The following is a 22037-nucleotide window of genomic DNA, read 5'->3' on the forward strand; positions in this document are numbered from 1 at the left end:
GATTTTACAGGATGCTTTAGACTGTCAATCCTTAACGATCCAGCAAGGTATTTTGTGATAATTTGATCATTTCGTTTTGTAATGTTTGCAAATGTTATATCTTCCCTTTAATTACATATGTGTAGGGCCTGTCGCGAGGGCGCGTGTGTATACCGCGCTTGCATCGCAACAGAGAACTGCAACCTCTCAATCTCATTGAGTTAAGAAACAATTGTTGACTGTCTGACATGGGACATACATTGTACATGTTGTTAGAACCTCGAGGATACATGTACACGTACCACACTCCGTTTTGCCTCGAGTGCTACGTGTACATGTAGGCGTACCCCCTCAAGCATAAAATTAATAGTTCATATCACAGCAGTCAACAATGTGTACAGATTGGTGCCAGCTGAGGTTATCACATTGTGAAATAATAATAATAATAATAATAACTGGATTTATAGAGCGCCAAATTGCCAAAGGATACAAGGCGCTGAAACAAAGAAAGAAGAACTACAGAAAGAACAACAGAAAAACAACAAGGGCGTACGACCAGCTATGGTGTGGGGGAAAAAAATGGGTTTTGAGAGCCTTCTTGAAGGTTGGCACAGTATCGGAGTTTCTGATAGGGATGGGTAGACTATTCCACAATCGGGGAGCAGCAATAGAGAAGGCCCGATCACCTGCGAGTTTATTTGTTTTCTGGACAACAAGAGATTTCCCATGAGAAGAGCGAAAGGAGTGAGACCCGGTTCGAATTGAGAGAAGAGAAGAGAGGTAATCAGGGGCAGAGGAGTTGAGAGATTTGTAAGTGTGGACCATAGTACGGAATTGAATGCATTGTGCAACTGGAAGCCAGTGTAACTGGTTAAGAAGTAATGTACAATACGTGTACAGGGTGAGCAAAAAAAAAAACGTAACCCAAATGGCAGGACCAATGGAAAGATTTCCATACAATATACGAAGTTAACTCAACACTCTGTCATGTCTGTGTACAAACCCTATGAGAGTGGACTGAAAAATTCTAAGTGTTTTCTAAGAAAATGCTTGTATTTTCTCACTGCTCAAATTGACTTTGATGACATGAAAATGATATCTGGGGGCTTGTTATAGTCAATACAGAGGAAAATTAGTGAACTTCGCATATGGTAATCTTGCCGGACCAATTTTTGATTGCCTGTAGCACTTTCCAAATACAGGATGTGAAAGCTAGCCCAATCAATGAGCTGTCTTTTAGCACAAGAATCATTCAAATCAGTCATGTACTTTACATGGAATTTTAAAAACAAACAACGTTTTAAAGTTCCGTCCACGAAAAAAGGTAATTGTTCTTTCAGCAAAACGAAAACAATTCACATACATGTACATCCCTATGAGAATAAGCCTCCGTACTGATGACGTCACACTATGTTTACATGTGCACTTTCCTATGGAGCCAGTGGGGGGTCCACGGATAGGAAAGCACACACGTAAACAAAGTGTGACATCATCAGTACAGAGGCTTTAATGTTTTTGTTTTGCTAAAAAAAAACACTTCCTTTTTGTGTGATCCGTGGACAGAACTTTAGAACGGTGTATGTGTTCAAAATTCCGTAATTTGAAAAGTACATGAGTGATTTGAATGATTCTTGTACATGTACTAAAGAAAGTTTAATAACTGGGCTTTCATATCCTAGATTTTCAAAGTGCTACAGGCAAAACTTCATTCAAAATTTTTTTTTCACTCACCCTGTATATGTACAACCATAGAGCTAGCTCTATGGTACAACATGCCAAAGTACAAGTGAATAACCCCAGAGACACAATCAATTGGTTATCAGAAGTTCACAAGGGGGGGGGGGGATAAGGGGGTCTAAACCCATCCCCCACCCCTCTCTTGGGTTGCAAACAATAGGACAATCATGCAGAAAAATACAGCAAAATGCCTGCAACATGTAAACCCACCTCTTGGTAGCTTATATATAACCACCCTCTTGACTAAAACCTGATCCGCCCCTGCACGTACACATACAATGACCATGTGCACGCTATAACCACAAGTCAATTGCAAGTCCATGGATACACAAAACGAGTCAAGTCACAAACACAAAACGAGTCAAGTCACAAATCACAAGTCCATAACAAGTCATGAATCCATAGGCCCAACCTCGTACCCAGGGTGTCAGGCAGTACGTGCCCATCACTACCTGCTCTTCCACCCTGGTATTGGATCATTTGCATGTGCAAGATTTTTGAACACGTATGGGTTATGAGGAATAGTCTGGTGCCTGCATGTGCGTTACATCAACGTTTGTTTTTGTATGCTGTGTCTGGGGTAAAAACATCAATTCGTAGCAGCGCGAGGGCGTGAGTTACGAAAACACGATTTTTATTCAATTAAACTGTTACGATCTTAACGAAACAATATGCAGTATCACATTTCATATTAATATTAACAAACTGGCAAGGAAATTAATATTTTTGAGAAGGCGTGGACGAATGATCGCTAAAACACGTACTGCATGTTGTGAATAACAACACCAAGTACACGATAAAGATCCATTACTAGCCAATTGCGGTATCGAATCAGGATACAGGAAGAAAGTTTCCTATCCAGGGTTTACTATTGGAAACCGTGTTGGAAATAAAGTAAGCACTGGGGAGGAGGTTGCCATACCTGTAGGCCCTACTCAATATTATAAACACATAACAACTCCATTACACGCCCATTACACAGCCAATCACAAGCTTGTTACAAGCCATCACAACTCAATCACACATGATCCTTAATTAACACTATACCAAGTTACATTGTACATGTACTGGTACATTGTAACAAGTTAATCACATTGTCAAATCACAGAGACACATGTCAATCACAAGTCCATCACCAGTCATTCACATCAGGGGATAAACAAAAACAAACAAGTTCTTTTCCCTCCATTAAGCATTAAGTCACTTAAATTATTTGACAGCCATCTGGAGAAACTAGAGCTTAATTGTGACTGACTTGATTTACACACCTGTTAACCCTGACAAAGTAAGCACATTGCAGTTGCACCTTGTCCAGTAATAGCCTGGAGATGTTATGACTTCACACTTTAATTTATTCTTATCTGTTATGGGAGCCAGGTGGGAATGATCAATGCTTTAAAATTGGCCTGGTGGTCTGACGGAGCACTGGATTAGTGGTCTGCGGGTAATTCTGCAGGTTATGGGTTCGAGTCCAGCCTGGGGTTGTAGTGCGTGTGTCCTTGGGCAAGGCACTTTGTCACTCATTGCTTCTCTCCACCCAGGAGTAAATGGGTACCTGTGAGGGCAGAGATGATATCTTATTTGCGGTTGATTTTAGCTGCTTTGTGCCGGAATGGCACCATCGAGCTGTATACTCCCCAGGGAGCTGAGATTGTCTTTGGAATGTTTCGTTGGCCCAATGAGCAGGGTAATAATGATGTAGCGCCTTGAGCACCAATACCTGAACGTGTGCTTTATAAATTATAATATTATTATTATTATCTACATAGGGATGAGTCCACATTAGCTGATCGACTAAGTGTTGATCGATTGAAAAGATTTGTAAAATTGGAACCCTGCATGTTCACGTGCATACATTGTACACATACATGTACACAAACATGCAACTGGGAATTTAGAAAAAAAGGAGTAAACTCCAAAACAAACTGGAGTTTGTACAGTGCTTTTCAATTTGTAACGGCATTCATGAGAAGTAAAAAAAAAAAAAACGAGGAAATCAGTGGATCCGAGGAAAAGTTGCATGCCTGTGTACAGTTTAATGACTTTTAGTTAGCACTGGCAAATTTGTGTCAATATTTGCCTCGAATTGAACTAACAGGGCAGTGCTCAAGGTTGTTGTTATTTAACGGTTTTCCTTTTTACATGTAGAACAAAAGGAGGTGTTCAAAAAGCAAACAGGGTGTTAATAAGACCCTGGCCTTGACACCCCTCTGACTATAACCATAACAATAACCCTAACCACCCCAACTCCAATACTCCATCAAAATCCATCCCCCCCATTTTGGTAGATTTTAATTGGGGGACTTGGTCCAGAAGGCCTGGCGTGACTAAATATCGATGGAGTATTATGGACTTGGGCCTAATGGCCTAAAGCAGTGCTAGGGATATCCGATTGATTTTGCCTAGCTTCCTGTACTGCTATTGTGATAAAAGTCATAGTCCATGAATGTCCACCAGTGTGTCAGTGGTGGATTGCATTATGTCATGTACAGTTTTGTATTGGACGCACAGTGATTGATGGATTTTGATGGACTTGGTCCAGTTCCTAGTAAAAGACGCTAGGGATCGAGTTAGGGTTTTTAAATTAATGATCTTCTTAGAGACTGGACACGTACTTTTCAGATATTATATAAGTACAGGAAACCTGTATTGACATCACTCTTTTTGTGTGGTTATGCTATACAAGCTGATTTACCCGATCATAGATCGGGCAGGGCGTAGTGTTGGGGATGAAAATGTGGGGAGTTAAATGTAAATGTGGGGATATAGTTGGGGAGACATGCAGTTATAGAAAAGCAATTTCTGTGGTGTGATCTGAGGCAATTTCTGACCACTAAAACCAATATGAGCAAAAGATCATCTTTTAAAGTTTTGAGTTTGGAGTAATTGAATCAGCTACATGTATTCAGAGCAATAGAATTATTATTGTAGGCTACAATTTTATTCAGGGAAGAAAAGTGGGGGGACCAAACAATGTCCCCCGCTTTAAAATGTGTGTGTGTGTGTGGGGGGGAGGGGGTGGTTTCCCCCTGTCCCCCGTCGATTTACGCACATGATAATTATGTGCCATGGCAACTGTCTGTAAATGTTCCCGTTGGTCTGTTAAATTGGCATTTTGTGAGGCAGTCGCATTTGGAAAACGTAGTGAAAAGGTTACTGTAGTACACAGGCGAAGGCTGATTGTACAGTTTTGACAATAAATCATAATGCAATAAAACATGAAGGTGTCATTTGAAACGAAAATGTTGAGTGTTACCATAAAATGGTAACATGTACTTCAACAAACGTAAACTTGAACTTCTCACAATTTGCGAGACCGTCTGCGAGGAAAAAGTCGATTCAACTTTTATTCAAGTTGGTTCAACCATCTATATAAGAGCAAGTTTTATTCGGCCTCCGAGAAATGTTTTCTCCTGAAAGGATCCGAGACCGCAGTCTCCCACGACGTCCGTGGAAAAATGTGGAGGGTGTCTTCCGCCGGGTCGGGCACTTCGGGTCGTCCTAATTTTTCCGTACGGACCGGCGATCCGTTTTATCGATTTTTTTGTGACTGCGTTTAAGATCGCGATATTTGAAGCAATGCATAGATTCTTCGTTGATCCCAAACAGGCCCCCGAAATTATAACGCGACACTGAATTATACGTGGCGGGCAGCGAACTCACAACGCTCAGCCTTGGTGGTAGATCATGGAGCTGTAAACACATTATGGAAGCAACAGCACTCTATCACGCGACGTCACATGCTTGTGCTTCAAATAGCGAGCACCGTAGACCCAACCTCGTTCCAGGGTGTGGATCAGGCTGCAGTACGCGTTGCCATCGACGGTTTTATGCAGAGCCCGGAAGTACACAGTGTAGACTTTCGATTGGTCAGACCGTGCAAGGCACTAATGTGTAGTCCTTCTGAGTATTCATTGCACTCGGCGCAGGGGCGGCAAGCAAAGCATAGGAAAGAATAGGGGCACTTGGTGGCCACGCACCATGACGAAAAAATATATTACCAAGGTCACCCCAGACTACCGTTCGATGAACACTTTTGTAGAACGGCCAAGTAGAACACGTAAACGAAACCCCTACGTTGAAGCCGCTGACCACGCACAGTCTCGACTCGCAGAAAAGCCAACACAGAGGGCGGCCAGGCAGTCAACGTGAAAGCGCACACGACGGCAAATTCCTGTGCAAAACGCAGTCACGAAAAATCGACGAAATGGCTCGCCGGTCCGTACGGGAAAATTAGGACGGCCCGAAGTGTCCAACCTGGCGGAAGACACCCTCTGCATTTTTCCACGGACGTGGAGCGATTTTGGCGCCGCGGGAGACCGCGGTCTCGGATCCTTTCAGGAGCAAACATCATCTCGGAGGCTGAGTAAAACTTGCTCTGAGATATCCAGCACTTGGCGTATGCAGGATTTTGCTGGGGTGAGGGAGGGGGGATGCAGGATTTTTTCCAGCCAGCCAGCAATCGGGAAATCAAAATGCTGGGGGGTCACCGTCTGACTTTTGGAAACAATCTTCCTTGACAATAGGTGGCACTCTTCGTTGCAGCAAAAAAGCTGTGAAATGCCATTTTTGGTTTAATTTTGTTGGGGGGGGGGGGATGATGCCATGCACCCACCTCCCTTCCCAAATATGACAGTGATATCTGTAACTCACCATTGTCATGTGAGATACATTGTTATACCGGTATTTACATATACAAATTGCTGATAAAGTGTTATGTACCCGATAGAATAACAACACAACAAAGTGATGCGTGTAAATGTACTGTGTAGCCATGTACGGTGTAGCCAACATTTCCGTACTGACATTCTTTAAACAACTCTCTATTATTTCAAAACTGTAAATTGCAACTCAATCCTGACATTGACACTCTCGACGGTTCAAGCCCGCCATAAATAACAAACATGTGTCGTATCGAAATATTCACCTGTTTTTAATCGGTGAACAATATACCCTTCACAAAATGCGAAGAAAAGTTGAACTCTCTGCTGTTCAGAATTCCAAAGAATATTTTGTATAATGTACGTATTGCTGTAGTTGTTTTTGTGATAAAAAGCATGGCAGTTTCTGATAGGCCTACAAAAAATAGTTTACCAAAATGTCTTAACTGTTAACCCTACTGTACCTCCCTAGGCATGTTTGCTAGGATGCAACCTCAATCCTGCAAAATCCTCCAACTGCCTCAGATGTAAAAATTATATACAGCGTCATCCTGCAAAATCCTCCGTTATTTCTTGAATGTGGTCCTTGGAGGGGTGACCACTGCCTCAATCCTGCAAAAAATCCTCCAGCAATCACTGTCAATATGTTGAGGCAAAGCCAGTGACATCCTGGAGCAGTGCAGAGGATTTCAAGTATTATCTAGGACTAAATTCATGCACAGCTGAGCATAAACAACACAAGGTCCGGCCTAAGACCTTGACACAGTGCATCCTCCAAAATCAGCCACATTTTTTTCCCATATATATCCTCAATCCTGCAAAATCCTCCATTTTGCAAAGAGGATTTTGGAGGATTTGGGAAGGTTATGGTTAAAATTAATGCTATTTTTTTATTTTGAATTATTACATGCATTGATATCAAATAGTTTTTTTTTTTTGTACAACAGTGTACACATGTACATGCACATGATTGTTCATGTACAGTGTACATGTACATGTCAATGAATTCTCTCTATTACATTGCATGAGACAAAGCAGACACAAACCGCGTACCAGTGCATTGATAAAGAAAACAGAAAAAATAGTGATAAAAGCTCAACAATTTCACCAGACACATACAAAAAAAGGTGACAGATAAAGGCAAGATAGCATCCAAGGAATAACAAACTCAGAAAAAAAAAATAATATAAAAAAAAGAAGATAAAAGCCAAATGCCAATGATGACCCTAGCCGACCCTTCCATAGCCCAGATAAATCCAGGGTTCATTATTTCTTAAAAGCATCAGCCAGTGAGTTGTGATGTTATGTTGAAATAGAATCAAAAAGAAAGGTGAATAGATCAGTGGTTATTAAGTCTCTTTGAACCCAAAGTACACATGCACTTTGTAGGTTTTGCTCGGACGCTCCTGCATTTTCCCAGAGTGTAAATTTCAAAAAGGATTGTTCAAAGATGTTTTGTAGAATCTCTTTTGCACAAGAGCATAATTTAGGATGGGCGGGGGGGGGGTATATACCCCACACTTTTTGACTGGTGGAGTGGGCTATTAGATTACCACACAAATTCACTACACAAATTCACCGCAAAACCTGGGTAGTTTTGCAAAGTTTGTTTGTTTAAAAATTTTGTTTTCCACCAAAAGCTTCCCTGAATCCAAGCAACCCATTAATTAACAACTGCAGTCATGGCAAAATAAATTGCATTGCAAAGTGCTACGTTTTCTTTTTTTTTGAATAGCAAAAAAAACAGTTCTCTTACGTTCTCAACAAGAAATTCTGTATCTTCTATATATAGCCAAATATTAGAATTGCCTGGCATTTGTGGCGTTGAATCAAGGGAAATCAGTCCCTGTATTGCTGTAAGAGTAAGACTGACTTATTTGTGATCCATCTGGAGAATAGATGAATTTCAAATTACCATTGAAACCGTGGGCCTCTGTGCTTTCTTTGAAAAAAAAGGATTAAAAACAGCAGGTGGTTCCCCAGGCAATAACAATATCTTAGCAAATAAGAGCCTCTGCTGGGATTGTATTGAAATTCATCTTCTGGGCTATTCCATGAAAACGTGGACTCGGCTGAAAAGTGGAGCACATTTACGAAACCTTCAGAATTACAAACATCACAATAGAGGGTCTGGGTGATATGGCAGTGAGCTGGAATATGGTTAAAAATGTATTTGTTTTGTAAAAAAAAAAGGGGGGGGGGGCTAAAAGCATCTAGTTATCACATCAAAAATGCAAGTTGTATAGTGAGTTTTTGCATTTAAGGTAGAGAGATAAAGGCCAGTCATGTATATTATGCCAAAAGTCTTTTTTTGTTTGTTTGATTGTTAGGCCAAAAAAAAAATTAAAAATAGTCGGTCTCTGGTCAGACCGAAGTTCCGGAATTGATGCGGCGATGTGGTTTTTTTGTGGTTTTTTTTGCTTTTTTTTTTTTTTTCAAGCTTGAATTGTACATACAAGGTGGGTACTATTTTGCTTTTTTGTGTCCTCATAGTATACATGTACATTGGTGTCCTCCATAGTTTGCCTTGGTGCCCTCCATTATTTGCCTTGATGCAATTTCCCCATTCCTTGGTGCTCCTTGGTACAAAAATTTGATGGAGGTGCGGCAATAGAGGGCACTGTTGTAGCTTCCGTAGTAAATTTGAAGGGAAAAAAAGGTTGACGCGCATGATTAAAATCGACACGCGCGCTGACCAGAGACCAACTATTTTTGGGGGGGTGGGGGCCTTAGTTTCTTATTTCTTAACTTGCACCAATGACTTGTACAGCGAGTAACCAGCCTTTTTGATGGGCCTGCCCCTACGTCATATGCATCCACACACTTGTTCTGTAGGTGTGGGGACTAGACACAAATTTTCCAATGGTACTATGGCATGTACATGTATGGGGACTGAAGACGCTGTGGGGACAGCAGAAAGTCCCCATAACTCGGTCCTAATTTGCCTAACAATAAAAAAAAACCTTCCCCATAACGCGGTGACGGCCCGCCCAGTGGTATCTGTGCATACATCGTCACCAATTTCACGAAGGGACGGGCATGTCAAAATTGACAATTTTTTCGATTTCAAGGTTTTTTTCACAATTTTGCTTTAAAACATGGTACTTAAGCATTCTCACATGTTTCTGTACGCAAAACATCATGAATTCCTGAATAACATTTATGACGTCAGGGGCAGGCATCTCGATAATTGCATTTTGCAATTTCACGAAGAGACGCGAACATGCCTGTCCCCGTGAACACGTTCAAAACATATTGCACGGAAAGGCGGTAAAAGAAAGTCAACGGAGATTTTCGTTTTCACGAAGGGACGGGCATCTTTGTTACATTCTCAGCTGCGCGCACGTAATCGAACACGCGCGCCCTTCCCTATGTAAAAGCACATTAAACAAGAAGGGCGTAGATGTGGAACAGTTGGATTTTCGCTTTCACGAAGGGGCGGGCATCTTTACTAATTAATTTTGGCTAATTAACCACTCTATTAATTATAATTACTGGGTTCAAATTAAAGTTTACCTATCAAAGAATTACGTCAATGTTTCCTTACTGCATAAAGTTGTTGCAAAGTAGTAGTTTTTGCTGTTTTAAAAACGGAGAAACTTCTCTTGTGATTATCTCAAAAACATTTTCTTTCTTCAAAATCCACATGTCCGTCCCTTCGTGAAACCGGTGACAACATGTTCACATACACGTAAACACAGACACCAAAATAGTATTTAAATCCATACATGTATGTGCACATGTTCAAGTTGGACAACAGCCGATCAAAAACTGTTTTAACTGAGTTTTGATAGAAGCAAAACCGTCTGACACATCATGTGTAAGGGGGCCCCTGGGAGACACACACAACAAATGACTTGGGAGTAATTTGATTAAAGAACAGGAAAAAGTAGCTGAATCTGCAAGTATTATACACATATTACTCACGATATTCTTCTCTTTTTTTCACACGAGTTAGAGCGTCGATCCCCTGAGCGAACTCATACCTGCAGCGTCACTGAATTTTCAACAACCCCTCTTTCAAATTTGCAAATTTATGTTTAGCTTTCTCCCAGGGTTTTCACACTGAACCTGTTGACCTGGGGTCAATAAAGTCACTTCATTAGAATCCAACATGTAAATGTTGCGCAGTGTACAAGTGCACATACATTGTACACATAAAAAGAGCCAAGTTGCTCATTATTGTCCTAAGAAAAATTATAAAATTAGTGTACTTTGTTCCCTTTGTTAAATTGCATGGCCTCAATCCTGCAAAATCCTCCGTTATTTGTTGAGTGTGGTTCTTGGAGGGGTACATGTACATGTATATGTGACCGCTGCCTCAATCCTGCAGAATCCTCCCGCAATCACTGTCAATATGTTGAGGCTTACATTGTAGATACTTTGGTAAAAGCCGTTAAACTGCCACACTGCACCACAATATTCAAGTTGCGTTCCCTGTGCTCTTCAACAAATTCTCTTCTTTCTTTTGTTTCCTTCCTAAATCTTCCAAAATATTCTGTTCAAAATGGAGGATTTTGCAGGATTGAGGCTACATGTACAATGTACCGGTACATGTACATGTACCGGTACATGGCAAAAATGTGCCGCTGATTTGGGAGGATGCACGGTGTCGAGGTCTTGGGCCGGACCTTGTGTTGTTTATGCTCAGCCATGTACTGATTTAGGCCTAGATGTAGATTTTTACTGGTACAATACAAGTGCGCATACATACATTTTGTACATGTATGTAAAAAGGCCAGATTTGATATGGTACCGTACGTGTAAACTGAGCAGGGTTGAGCTCATGTACAGTATAGGGTCAAATGTGATCTCAAGGTTTGGCAGTGGGAGTATGAATTTTGAGTGTGAAGAGTCACATACATGTAATTGCTCTAACCCAGATGTCACCAAAAAAACACGATTCCCCCCCCCCCCCCCCCCCCCCCCCAATGGAAATATCGGTACAGCCACCTGGATGTCCCTTTTAACAACTTCCAATGCAAATTTTAACACCCTGTTTTCAAATGTCTCAAATTAATTCATGTGGGGTCCAGGGCCCACTTAAGGGCCCGTAAACTTTTGGATTCTAGATGCTCTGTGGTGCAATCTGAGGCGATTCCTGGCCACTTTTCAAATACATTGTAACACTCAGTTTTTAAGAATGTAAGCAAAATGTTGTTAATTTTTTTAAAATATAAGTCCTTAACTCTTGCTCTTAAAATGTTTCTCCATACTTAAAGTGGACAACCCTGTATTTCCATCTCCATATTTGTTTCCATATTATTTTGGAAAAGGGTGTAGCCTATGACATAATTTTTAGGTTGTTGCTTTCTGATGTGTGTACTACATTGTACATGTATTCCTTCCTCCAAGTTTTGTCAAAAGTTGATAGGTTTATGATTTATCAATATTACATGTACATGTAAGTATGGGTAGAACACAATGCTTGAACACTTATTTAATTATACGATGAACTGAAATTGGAAATCAGTGTAATTTAATCAAAGTAAAACTGAAACAGAAGGGCAAATACATTGCAACTCTTCACCTAGACTGTTTTTACTTTCAGTCATGTCATGACTATGCAAATGAAACCATGCGGTCCTCGAAGTTTCTTCCCCCTTTTCCCCCTTGGCATAAGTTTCAGGTTTTTTACCCTTGAATTTATCCTGAAATTGTCTTGGTTTAATTTTAGTCCGTCCAGTTTCAATTTTCAAGAATACTTCACTCAGCTTCAGGCCTATATTTGTAAATAAAACCAAGATCGCCAGCAAGAAATTGTAACAGACTCATCGTATGTGTACTGTCCTCTGGCAGAAACTAGCCATCAGCGATTGTTAATTTCTACAGTGTACGACACAATTTGTAGGAGGCATCATCATTTTTATATTGTAAAAATGTACTGTAATTTTAGATGATGACGTTGAGAAATAGAGGTTGGGAATCGCTACCTATCCAGCGTCAGCCAGGGGCGCCAGCAAACTAGGATCTGAAGTAGAATCATAGAAAATTCCTCCCACGCACTTGAGAAAGCAAGACATCGCATTGCGCGTTCTGTCATTGCCAGAGCATGTCTGAAGCACTGATTTGGCTTTCTGACAAGAAACTGCTGATTGTTTTTTGTCCTAAAAATAGATACATTGTAGGTTTCTTTTTAGTACCAATCTTCTAAAAAATTTATTAGCAGCAACGAGTCCTAACATCAAAAACAGCTTTTTGGATCGCAAGTTTCTTCTAAAAAAAAATTCAACCAGTTGCGGACATTGTATGGACAGATCCATACATATCTGCAGGGGTTTAATATTCAATCTTTTTTTCGGAGTTTTACATCGTTTACTCGAATAAATTCTTTGCGAAAATTATATGGTAACATTGAAGAACTCATTTTCAAACAAGGGCATCTGTATGACTCCTTGACAAATATTATTTGCAATGTTATTAGCGATGGAAATGCAGGCAAATTGTTCAATACCAAAGCACACCCCTTGACGCAAATGATGTGGTCCAAAGCGCACATGTGACGCGCACATGTGTGACACGCACATGTGGACAGTGGAGAGTGCTAGCACTTGCACTGCACAATACATGCAAGTTACATGTTCTGGTACTGCCTGTGTTCTTCGTATAGAATGCATACGAGAAATGTACATACGCATCCGTGTTTCCCCTGCCCATTCAAACGTGAGGTGGCCCACCTCAGTGACCACCTAACTCAATTTTTGCCAATATCACCACCTCACTGTGAATATTTGCAATAAAGGAAGTACTAAATCAAACAATTTACATTTTGTGTAATTTATGAGCTTTTCCTGGACCTCTATGTATCAAGAACTCACAATTTGGATGTGTAGATGGAATCATTGCGCATTTTTGTGAGCGCTTTTTGTTTTCAGTTTGCAGACTGCATAAAGTTTGTTTCAATCATCAATTTGAATTTTTACCTCCTTGCTCAGTTCATTAGAAAGGGGAAACACTTTTACGCATGACAGTGCGTCGGCCTACTCGACATAAACCTTGTGCCTGTAAATGTAGGTACAAGGTTTATTTTCAAAGCTTCACGTCGTGCCGTACAGCCTGTGCGTGACGTTTAAAGATGCTGCACTGTAGCCAACGATGGAAAATGAACAAAACGGACCGAAATAATTTTTTAAAGCATGCATATTTTCTTAACATAGCGGCACCATAGCGGCCCAAGTTAATAAAGTGCAGCGCTCATTTCCAAAAGCGCAGCGGGTGCTTAAAGGAAGATACATGTACAACATTTGCAAACATCAAAAATGAAATGATCAAATTATCACGAAATACCTTACTGGATTGTTAGGGAATGACAGTCTGAAGCATCCTTTAAAACCGTGGCTCCTGGTGTGCTGACATTTTCAAGAAAAATTGTATTTTTCCAACGTTGGTCTGCCAACCAGCGTTGGAGAAAACTGGCTTTTGTTCAAAAACTGCTCCTACTTTTTCATATTTAGTTGTTCCGCATTTTCTTTGCAATTGATTACACACCTGAAGGGGTACAAGCCTGCTAGACTAATTCTCTGATTTTACAATTCCCCGAAGTCTATTAATTGCTCTGTTTCATCTTAAGTGGGGTCAGGGAACCAGACTACAAGAACAAGGTAGGTTTTCTTGGTTTTTCCAGCAACTACAAGCCCAAAATGTGAAACAAGTCAGTTTAACAATATTTGCTTTAACATACCGGTACTAATCCTCCAAATCCATTATTTCTGAAAATTGCAGCAAAAGCAAATGTTGTACATTCCCTTTTATAAGCGCTGCTAGAACACTAGCACCACGTTCAGCAAGCAAGTGCTGCAGTCTAAGCCAAGACCGAGGCCAAAAAAGACAATTATGATAAAATGTTAATAACAAATCTCTTCTCACCTTACAACCCTCACAGGAGATGATGCCATAGTGTACTCCTGAGGATCGGTCACCACAGACCTTACAGGCTATTGTTGGAAAATCTGCAAAGAAACAGAAAGGAGGGTTGTTTTTTTTTCAAGATAACTCAACATTGCTACATGTACCTGTACTTAACCCATTAATTTTAAAGGGAAGATACAACATTTGCAAACATTACAAAACGAAATGATCAAATTATCACAAAATACCTTACTGGATTGCTAGGGACTGACATTCTAAAGCATCCTGTAAAATCGTGGCTCCTGGCGTGCTGACGTTTTTAAGAAAAATGGTATTTTTCCCAACGCTGGTCGGCCGACCAGCATTGGAGAAAACTGGCTTTTTTTTTAAAAACTGCTCCTAATTTTTGCAATTGATTATGCAACTGTGAAGGGGTACAAGCCTACTAGACTGACTCTCTGACATTACAATTCCCCTTTAGTCTATAAATTTTCCGTTTTATATTACATGTAAGTGGGGTCAGGGAACCAGACTACAAGAACATGAAAGGTTTTCTTGGTTTTTTCAGCATCTACAAGCCCAAAACGTGAAACAAGTCATTTTAACAATATTTGCTATGACAGTATACTAATCCTCCAAATCCATTTATTTCTGAAAAATTGCAGCAAAAACAAATGTTGTACATTCCCTTTAATACTAGCACCTGCACTAACTACATGTAAATCCAGGAGTTTCTGTTGTTCCTCTTCCCTTTTCCTTTGTACGGTACTTCATTGGTTTTGTACACGTTTTCCAACCGAGGAGTCCTCGGTTTGGTTTCTGTCCTCGATTCATTGATGATGTTGCACATATGTGTCCTCGATTTACACAATAAACATGCACCTGTAAACATATCGTTTAAAACCTTAACCCCCTCAGGTCTTTTTGTAGGAACCACCTCAATCCTCCAAAATTATGCACTTACGGTAGGTTCAAATGAAGGATACCCAACGCCTCAATCCTTCAAAATCATCAGACAGTACTGCCTAAATGTACATAGTTGTATTATGTTGTGTTATGGGAGGACAGTTTGGGGCACGACAATGACAAATCAATATAAGTGAATGAAAAAAAACAACATTTGTGCTCCCAAAAGGGGCCGGGTATGGCAGTATCTAGCAGAATACATTGCGTTTGTTTGTGGTGTAAATCGAGGACACACACGTGCAACATCATGGGTGAATTGAGGACAGGAACCAAATCAAGGATGACCTCAATTAGTGCATACAACGGGAAAGGGAAGAGGAACAAAAGAAAAGCCTTGATTTACACCATAAACAAATGTGCCGGTACATGTACAGTATGAGTCTTGAGATTGGACCATCTGTGGATGGGGGCGCTGTTCAAAATGTTGAAAAAAATAGGGCATTTGAATGGAAAAAGGCAGTCTTTACAAAATATTGGGGTGGTGGTAAAATCCCCCCCCCCCTCTCTCGGCTACGCCTATGCATTGTGCAAACATTGTGCAAATGTACCTTGGAACAAATGTACATACATAGATCGCAAGGCTCGAAAGAGTAAGGGGAAAGAAGCAGGCCATTTTTAAATTAAAAAATAACAAACTTTAAATGTAAAGTATGCATGTGCTTGTACCGGGGTACACGTACATAGTACAAAACAGTATACAAATATTGAATGCTTCGAGTGGTGTAGTAAAACTAGCCTCCCGAGGTGATCCATGGACATTCTATTTTCCCGAGGCGAAGACGAGGGAAAATAGAATGGTCCATGGATCACCGAGGGAGGCTAGTTTTACTTCACCACGAGATAAAGCATTCAATATTTGTTTTATAACACTTCACCCACAGATTCTGCTTGATTTTAATATTTTAAATTATTTAAATCTGAACACAGTTGAAATACATGTAAACTTCAATTTCAATACAAAATTGGAGGAAAATGTAGGCCTATGTCTCTCTTCCAAACTACCCCTTCACAAAATGTTTGAACCCAAGTCTGCGGCGCGCTCTCTTTGGAACAATACGCGCTACGCGCAACGCGCACACCAGCATGCATTTGCACACAAATACCGCGCCGTGGAAATAGTACTTTGGTTGCTAATGGTATAGTACTTTGGTTGCTACGGGTATAGTACTTTTGGCCGTGCACAGAAAGATAGCAAAATTAGAAAATAACATGTGACTCGCTCTCGGCCAATCAAGACACAGAATCTGTGGGTGAGGTGTTATAATACAAACTGTTGTATTGCGAAGCCACTTGCAAATCTTGTGCATCTAGACAGTATGCAAAAATATGCAGACAGAAAAATCTCAAAGTATGTATAGTATGTACAGTATGTACCAGTACATGTTTGGAAAAATATTGCATCATTCATGTCATTAGATATTTTACTATTTTTTTTGGGGGGGGGGGGGGGGAGAAGGGGTTTCAGTTGTATGTTTATACATGTACATGTATGTAAATGTACATGTACATGTGTACAGGTATGTAAAGTACGTGTACGTGTATGTAAATATTTGTACACACATCAGTAGGCCTACATATTTTTGGAGGCGTGGTCAAAAAAACAAAACCAATATGCACCTTCTGACAACCTGACACTGCAATTACATGGTGAGTGACTTCGATCAACACCTCTAACGCAACTGCACACTGCATGCCCACCCCCCCCCCCCTCCACCCCCCCCCCCCCCAAGTACTTCTCCAGACATTTCAGTGTCCATGAAGGACACGGGCGGCAAGTAATATTATACATTTAAACTGTATGATTTACATGGACGGCAATGTAAATGTCACCGGTTCATTGTATCAATGGTGAATTACATCAAGAAAAACATACTGCCTCTTTCCAAGGGTTTGATTTCATGGTACTATCAGTATTCAACATATGTGATGAGATCGAACTACAGTTGAACACTGTAAATGACTCGTTTGTCAACCCCGGTCAATATTTTTTTTATAACAGATTTGAAAAGAGCACAATTTCAGCAATACTGCTGAGAAAACCGCATGCTGATACCATTTTTAGTTCAAAAATTATGGAAGTCGGAACACCAATAGATGTGAAGTGAAGTGATGTGATGAAGTGGCCCTTTTTTTGGCCTGTACCGTATCTCCAAATGAAAATTCCTGACAAACGACTCATTTAGCTTGATCACATCACATATTGCCCCTTCAAATTTATACACATGCTGTACATGTACATTGTAAAGTGCATTTTCAGGTAGCAAACAAATTGTGTGAAGCAGAACTTTGATATATATCAAATACTTGAATATTCGATCAACCGAATATTCAAAGGGCCCAGGCTTTTGCCGGTTGGAATATTTGAAAACAAAAACTACGCACGTACATGTACATGTGCGCACGACTGTGAATTTTTTTATTGTAAAGCTGTGGCGCTTTATTGTCAGATATGACACTTTTTTGTTGACGGGAACTTTTTTGTCGGCCGCGGTTCATTGTGCACTTCCTTTTAGCAGTTTAAAGCCCTTTTACAGAACTTTATAAAATACTAACTAGAAATACTCCAGTTGCCCAAAAAGATCGATCGCCACATACCCATTTCAACTGGCACACTCTTTGTGCACTTTTTTTACCGGCGTGCAGCATGCGGTTGTAGCTGACAGTTTCAAATATCCGAATATTCGGTCAACACAGTTTGGACTGATTGAATACTAAATTGTTGGAATAATGGGCAGCACTACGGTACCACCTCCAACCCACCGGTACTAACCGAGGGTAGTTAAAATTACATGAACCCTAACCGCCCTGAATCCTTCAAAATCCACTTTGCCAAAGTGGAGGAATTTGGAGGATTGAGGTTACATGGCAAAATTGCGTTACTGATTTAGTAGGATGCAGGTTGTCAAGGTCTTGGGCCGGACCTTGTGTCGGTTTTTGCTCAGCCATGCATAAACATAGGCTTGCATTATGCTTGAAATCCTACGCACTGCTCCAGGATGTCACTGGCCAAGCCTCAACGTATTGACAGGCACTGCCGCAGGATTTTGCAGGATTCAGGCAGTGGTCACCCCTCCACGGACCATATTCAAGAAATAATGGAGGAATTTGCAGGATCGAGGCTACATGTAGGCCTGCATATTTTCCATGCGGCCAATTGGAGGATTTTGCAGGATTGAGGCTACATTGTACATCCTAGCAAAAAGGCCTAGTAAATTGTCTGAAGGGTTATAATTATACAATATTTCCTTTTGCTGTAATTTTTAGAAATGGATGGATTTGAGGGTCAGTATAGCAACTATAATCACAAAAGAGTAGATGCTGGAGAAAAAAAAACAAGATAGAAATGCTGTTCTTGCAGTCTATTTCCCTGATTCCACTTCAGAGGAAACCGAGCAATTTATAGGTCAGGGAACCAGATTAGCTGGTTTGCACCCATCCACAGATGTGTAACCAATTGCAAACAAAATGCGAACTAACAATTGGTAAATTGGAAGTAGTATTTGAAGAAAAGGGACATTTAGCTGGTTGACGCGCACGTTCCTTGTGTGTGACGCGCGTACATGTACATGTACACCAGGGGATTTGTACTATGTACATGCAGTGGTACTGGTACAGGGCCGCACGTTGCGGTAAAATTGCAGTCAGGCAAGATGGCGTCGGTCCGTCACCCCCAACTGTACTTTCTTTGCCGGTGAGACGGTAGTTTGTGAACGGAGCGGATATCCCCTTTGGAAAATATTTGATCTGCCACTGACAGTGTTTCCCCTGGCTAATGAACTGAGCGAGGTGGTAACAATTCAAGTTGATGACTGAAACAAATTTATGCAGTCTGCAAACTGAAAAGAATGCAGCGATGATTCCAAAAACACATCGAAATTGTGAGTTCTTGATACATGGAGGTAAAGGAAAACGCTCATACACAAAATGAAAAATTTTCAAAAATTCCTTTTTTGCCAATCTTCACAGCAAGGTGGTGATATTGGCAATAATTGAGCGAGGTGGTCACTGAAAGTAGCGAGGTGGGCCACCTCAGGTTTGAATGGGCAGGGGAAACACCGGCCACTGATAATAAACAAACCAACATGCATGTATACCAGCACATGTATGGAAGTTTGGATACCGTATCCTTGAGCTTATAATAATGCAACTTTATATAGCGCCTTACATGTCATTAGACCTCAAAGCACTTTACAAAGATACCATCTGTCATTATTCGTTCAACGTCAGGAATGAAAATAGGAAATAGCAGGCATGACCTCCGTCATGTCTGTGAGAGAGACATATGAACGGTGTACATTAGTGCAAAGCTGACTGTTGATACTTGAGTCATACAACTCAGACTGGTGAAGATCCAGGGGTGCCAATGGCCGTCAGCTGCCCCCCCCCCCCAAAAAAAAGGCTCTTAAGATTTGCTAAATGGCCAAAAGAAACCCATGTTTTCAATTCAACAATTTCTGAGCATTAAATATTTCCTTTCAATGATATGACTTTCTTTGAAGTGTTTTTTTATTTACATTCTCGATGGTACGATACACATTGCAAGTTTAAAATGAGTACTAAGTTTTGCAACAAAATTCCAACAAAATTTCAGGCACAGGTCCTGTGCTCTTGTCATCTATGGGGTGAATTGGGGTAAAAATGCCCACTTGACTTGTTTCCACTCCTAGTGAAAAATGACAAGATGAATTATCAAATGGAATATATTTCTACTAAGTACAATGTACATGTGTAAATAAAAATTAATAATAAAAAGAATTATATTTGTAAATATTATAAGGGTACGTACATGTAGGTACATGTAGCCTACTGTTGAAAAAAACATAAAGTTAAAAAAAAGGTTCTATTTTTTCTAATTCTTCTTTAGCTAATATATATTAAGAGACGGGGTTAAGTACATTTTATAAATGATTAAAATATTAAAATCAATAATAATATTTGCCTAGTAATGTTTTTTCAGAGGACGTTTTTCTGCCAAGCAAAATCAAGGCCCCTGGGGTAAAAATGCCAAGTAGAAACCTCAACAAAATATCTTCAACCCTGAAAATACAGACCTGTACAAAAATGCCTGGTTTCTCACTATGTAGGCTATCATGTACAATGTAGCTCTCATAACTACATGTATACATGCACAAAAGGAATACATTATTTTTCTGAAGTCAATTTTAAATGGTTTATTTTGGGTAGTTAGGACATGTACTTCAAGGTTCATCATTGTTCAGAGTCACAGTAGCGTTTATCAGACTGTTCTGAGTGTTTGTTTTCATTTAGTTTGCATGATTCAAATATTATCATCTGACGCTCATGATGTTCGTCGGATGCGGCTACCGGTACCTGTAGCTTTGTGCAAGCTCCAAATTCTGAGCAAAATTATGGTCAAATTTAATAAAGGGCAGCTAAACATTGAATTAGATAGCGTTCCATAATGCAGCAGGCTATCAAGAGATAGAAGGCTGGAAACATGTGTATACCTACTGTACATGTAATAACATGGATTATAGGCCTATCCTTTGGGTAAAAACATGATTGAGTTTGTAGTTACAATGTACATGTATAACATATTAATTAATTCAGCCTGTTTCCAATGTTGGCAGGTATTATGTACATATAAACCTGCAACTTTTTTTCTTTTTTTTTATACAACGGCTGGAAAAGTTTGGTTCAAATAAACCTTTCCGAAAAGTCACCAGATTAGATTAGACATTACACGTAGGCCATGTATTCGTACCATGTACACAGGCTGTGAATTCCCAAATATAATGATAAATCACACTGGATTTGTTACAGAAGATTTGAGGGTGGAAAAGACACCCAAACATTATAAAGTCATCTATTAACCCTCCTACTGTTTTAACAGTCCCTTGCCATGCCTTTTACACAGGCTAGTCACAAACAGTCAGATCCTATTTCAAACAAGCACTGTGACTAGACAAATGCAGTCAACAGACAAAAGCAGGAAACTGGTGGGCACATCTGTCATCCTTGCTCTCTGGTCATATCAATCACCTTCATTGTACAGTCAAAGCACAGCTGTATCAAGTTACATACATTGAGACAGTCACAGCCAGTCAATCCTGCTTTATGTAGTAGGCTGGGAGCTCTTAACTGTTGAAAACAGTCACTTGATTGATTTTGACTGAAAGGACAACTTGACAAAGAATGTTTGTTTGCACAGCCGCACAATGCATTACATTGTAAGAAAAGAACCTTGAACTCTCTCTCTGCCTTTGTGTCCATTCCCCCCCCCCCCCTACTGGCAGAAAACGGGACAAAGTACGACGCTTTTGGCATTGTGAATGGTTCTGTATAGGCCCTATAGAATTTGTTAAGGTCCACCACACAAGGAGTTTTTTGGTTCCGTAAATCTTTTATTTGGACAAAGATGACACAAATATTGTTAAAAAAAAGACAAGGACACGAGAAACAGACGCCACAACAAATGGGAAAACTGTACACAATTAACAAAAAATGCCAAAAAAAGTAATGTTTCAAGAAAAAGAAAAAGAAGTTTCCCCCTCATTTTACGTTTGAAGCTTGAAAAACAATTTGTCTATACACCGGTAAGTACCGGTACCTGCATGTCTGCATACATGTACCGGTAGAAGTCCAAATTCATAATCATATTCAACCATAAAAATCAATGCAAATTGAATGTGCACTAGAAATAATAGTACCGGTACATTGCTAGAGTGTTGCATTTCATTTGAATTTCATCACTACTTGATTCAATCATGGAGCTATAGAGCTCCATGATTCAATTGTCCAGACAGAGCCCGAGATCAAGTTTCACTGTCACTATCCGCTCCGTTCACAAGTACCCCCTCACCGGCAAAGGAAGTACAGTTGGGG

The 22037-nt window shown here is 40.2% G+C and overlaps 1 protein-coding gene across 2 annotated transcripts in view; it reads right to left on the reverse strand.

The window, feature by feature from the left end:
• Nucleotides 1-22037, reverse strand: part of LOC119727405 (nuclear receptor subfamily 1 group D member 2-like) — a 72862-nt gene that overhangs the window by 34264 nt on the left and 16561 nt on the right. For both annotated transcript variants that reach the window (XM_038199280.1, XM_038199274.1), the window contains exon 3: nucleotides 14244-14326. In XM_038199280.1, coding sequence (XP_038055208.1) covers nucleotides 14244-14326 — 83 coding nt within the window. The remainder of the gene's footprint in view (nucleotides 1-14243; nucleotides 14327-22037) is intronic.

This window comes from Patiria miniata, unplaced genomic scaffold (assembly GCF_015706575.1).
Source record: "Patiria miniata isolate m_02_andy unplaced genomic scaffold, ASM1570657v1 HiC_scaffold_1, whole genome shotgun sequence".
NCBI classification, from domain to species: domain Eukaryota; kingdom Metazoa; phylum Echinodermata; class Asteroidea; order Valvatida; family Asterinidae; genus Patiria; species Patiria miniata.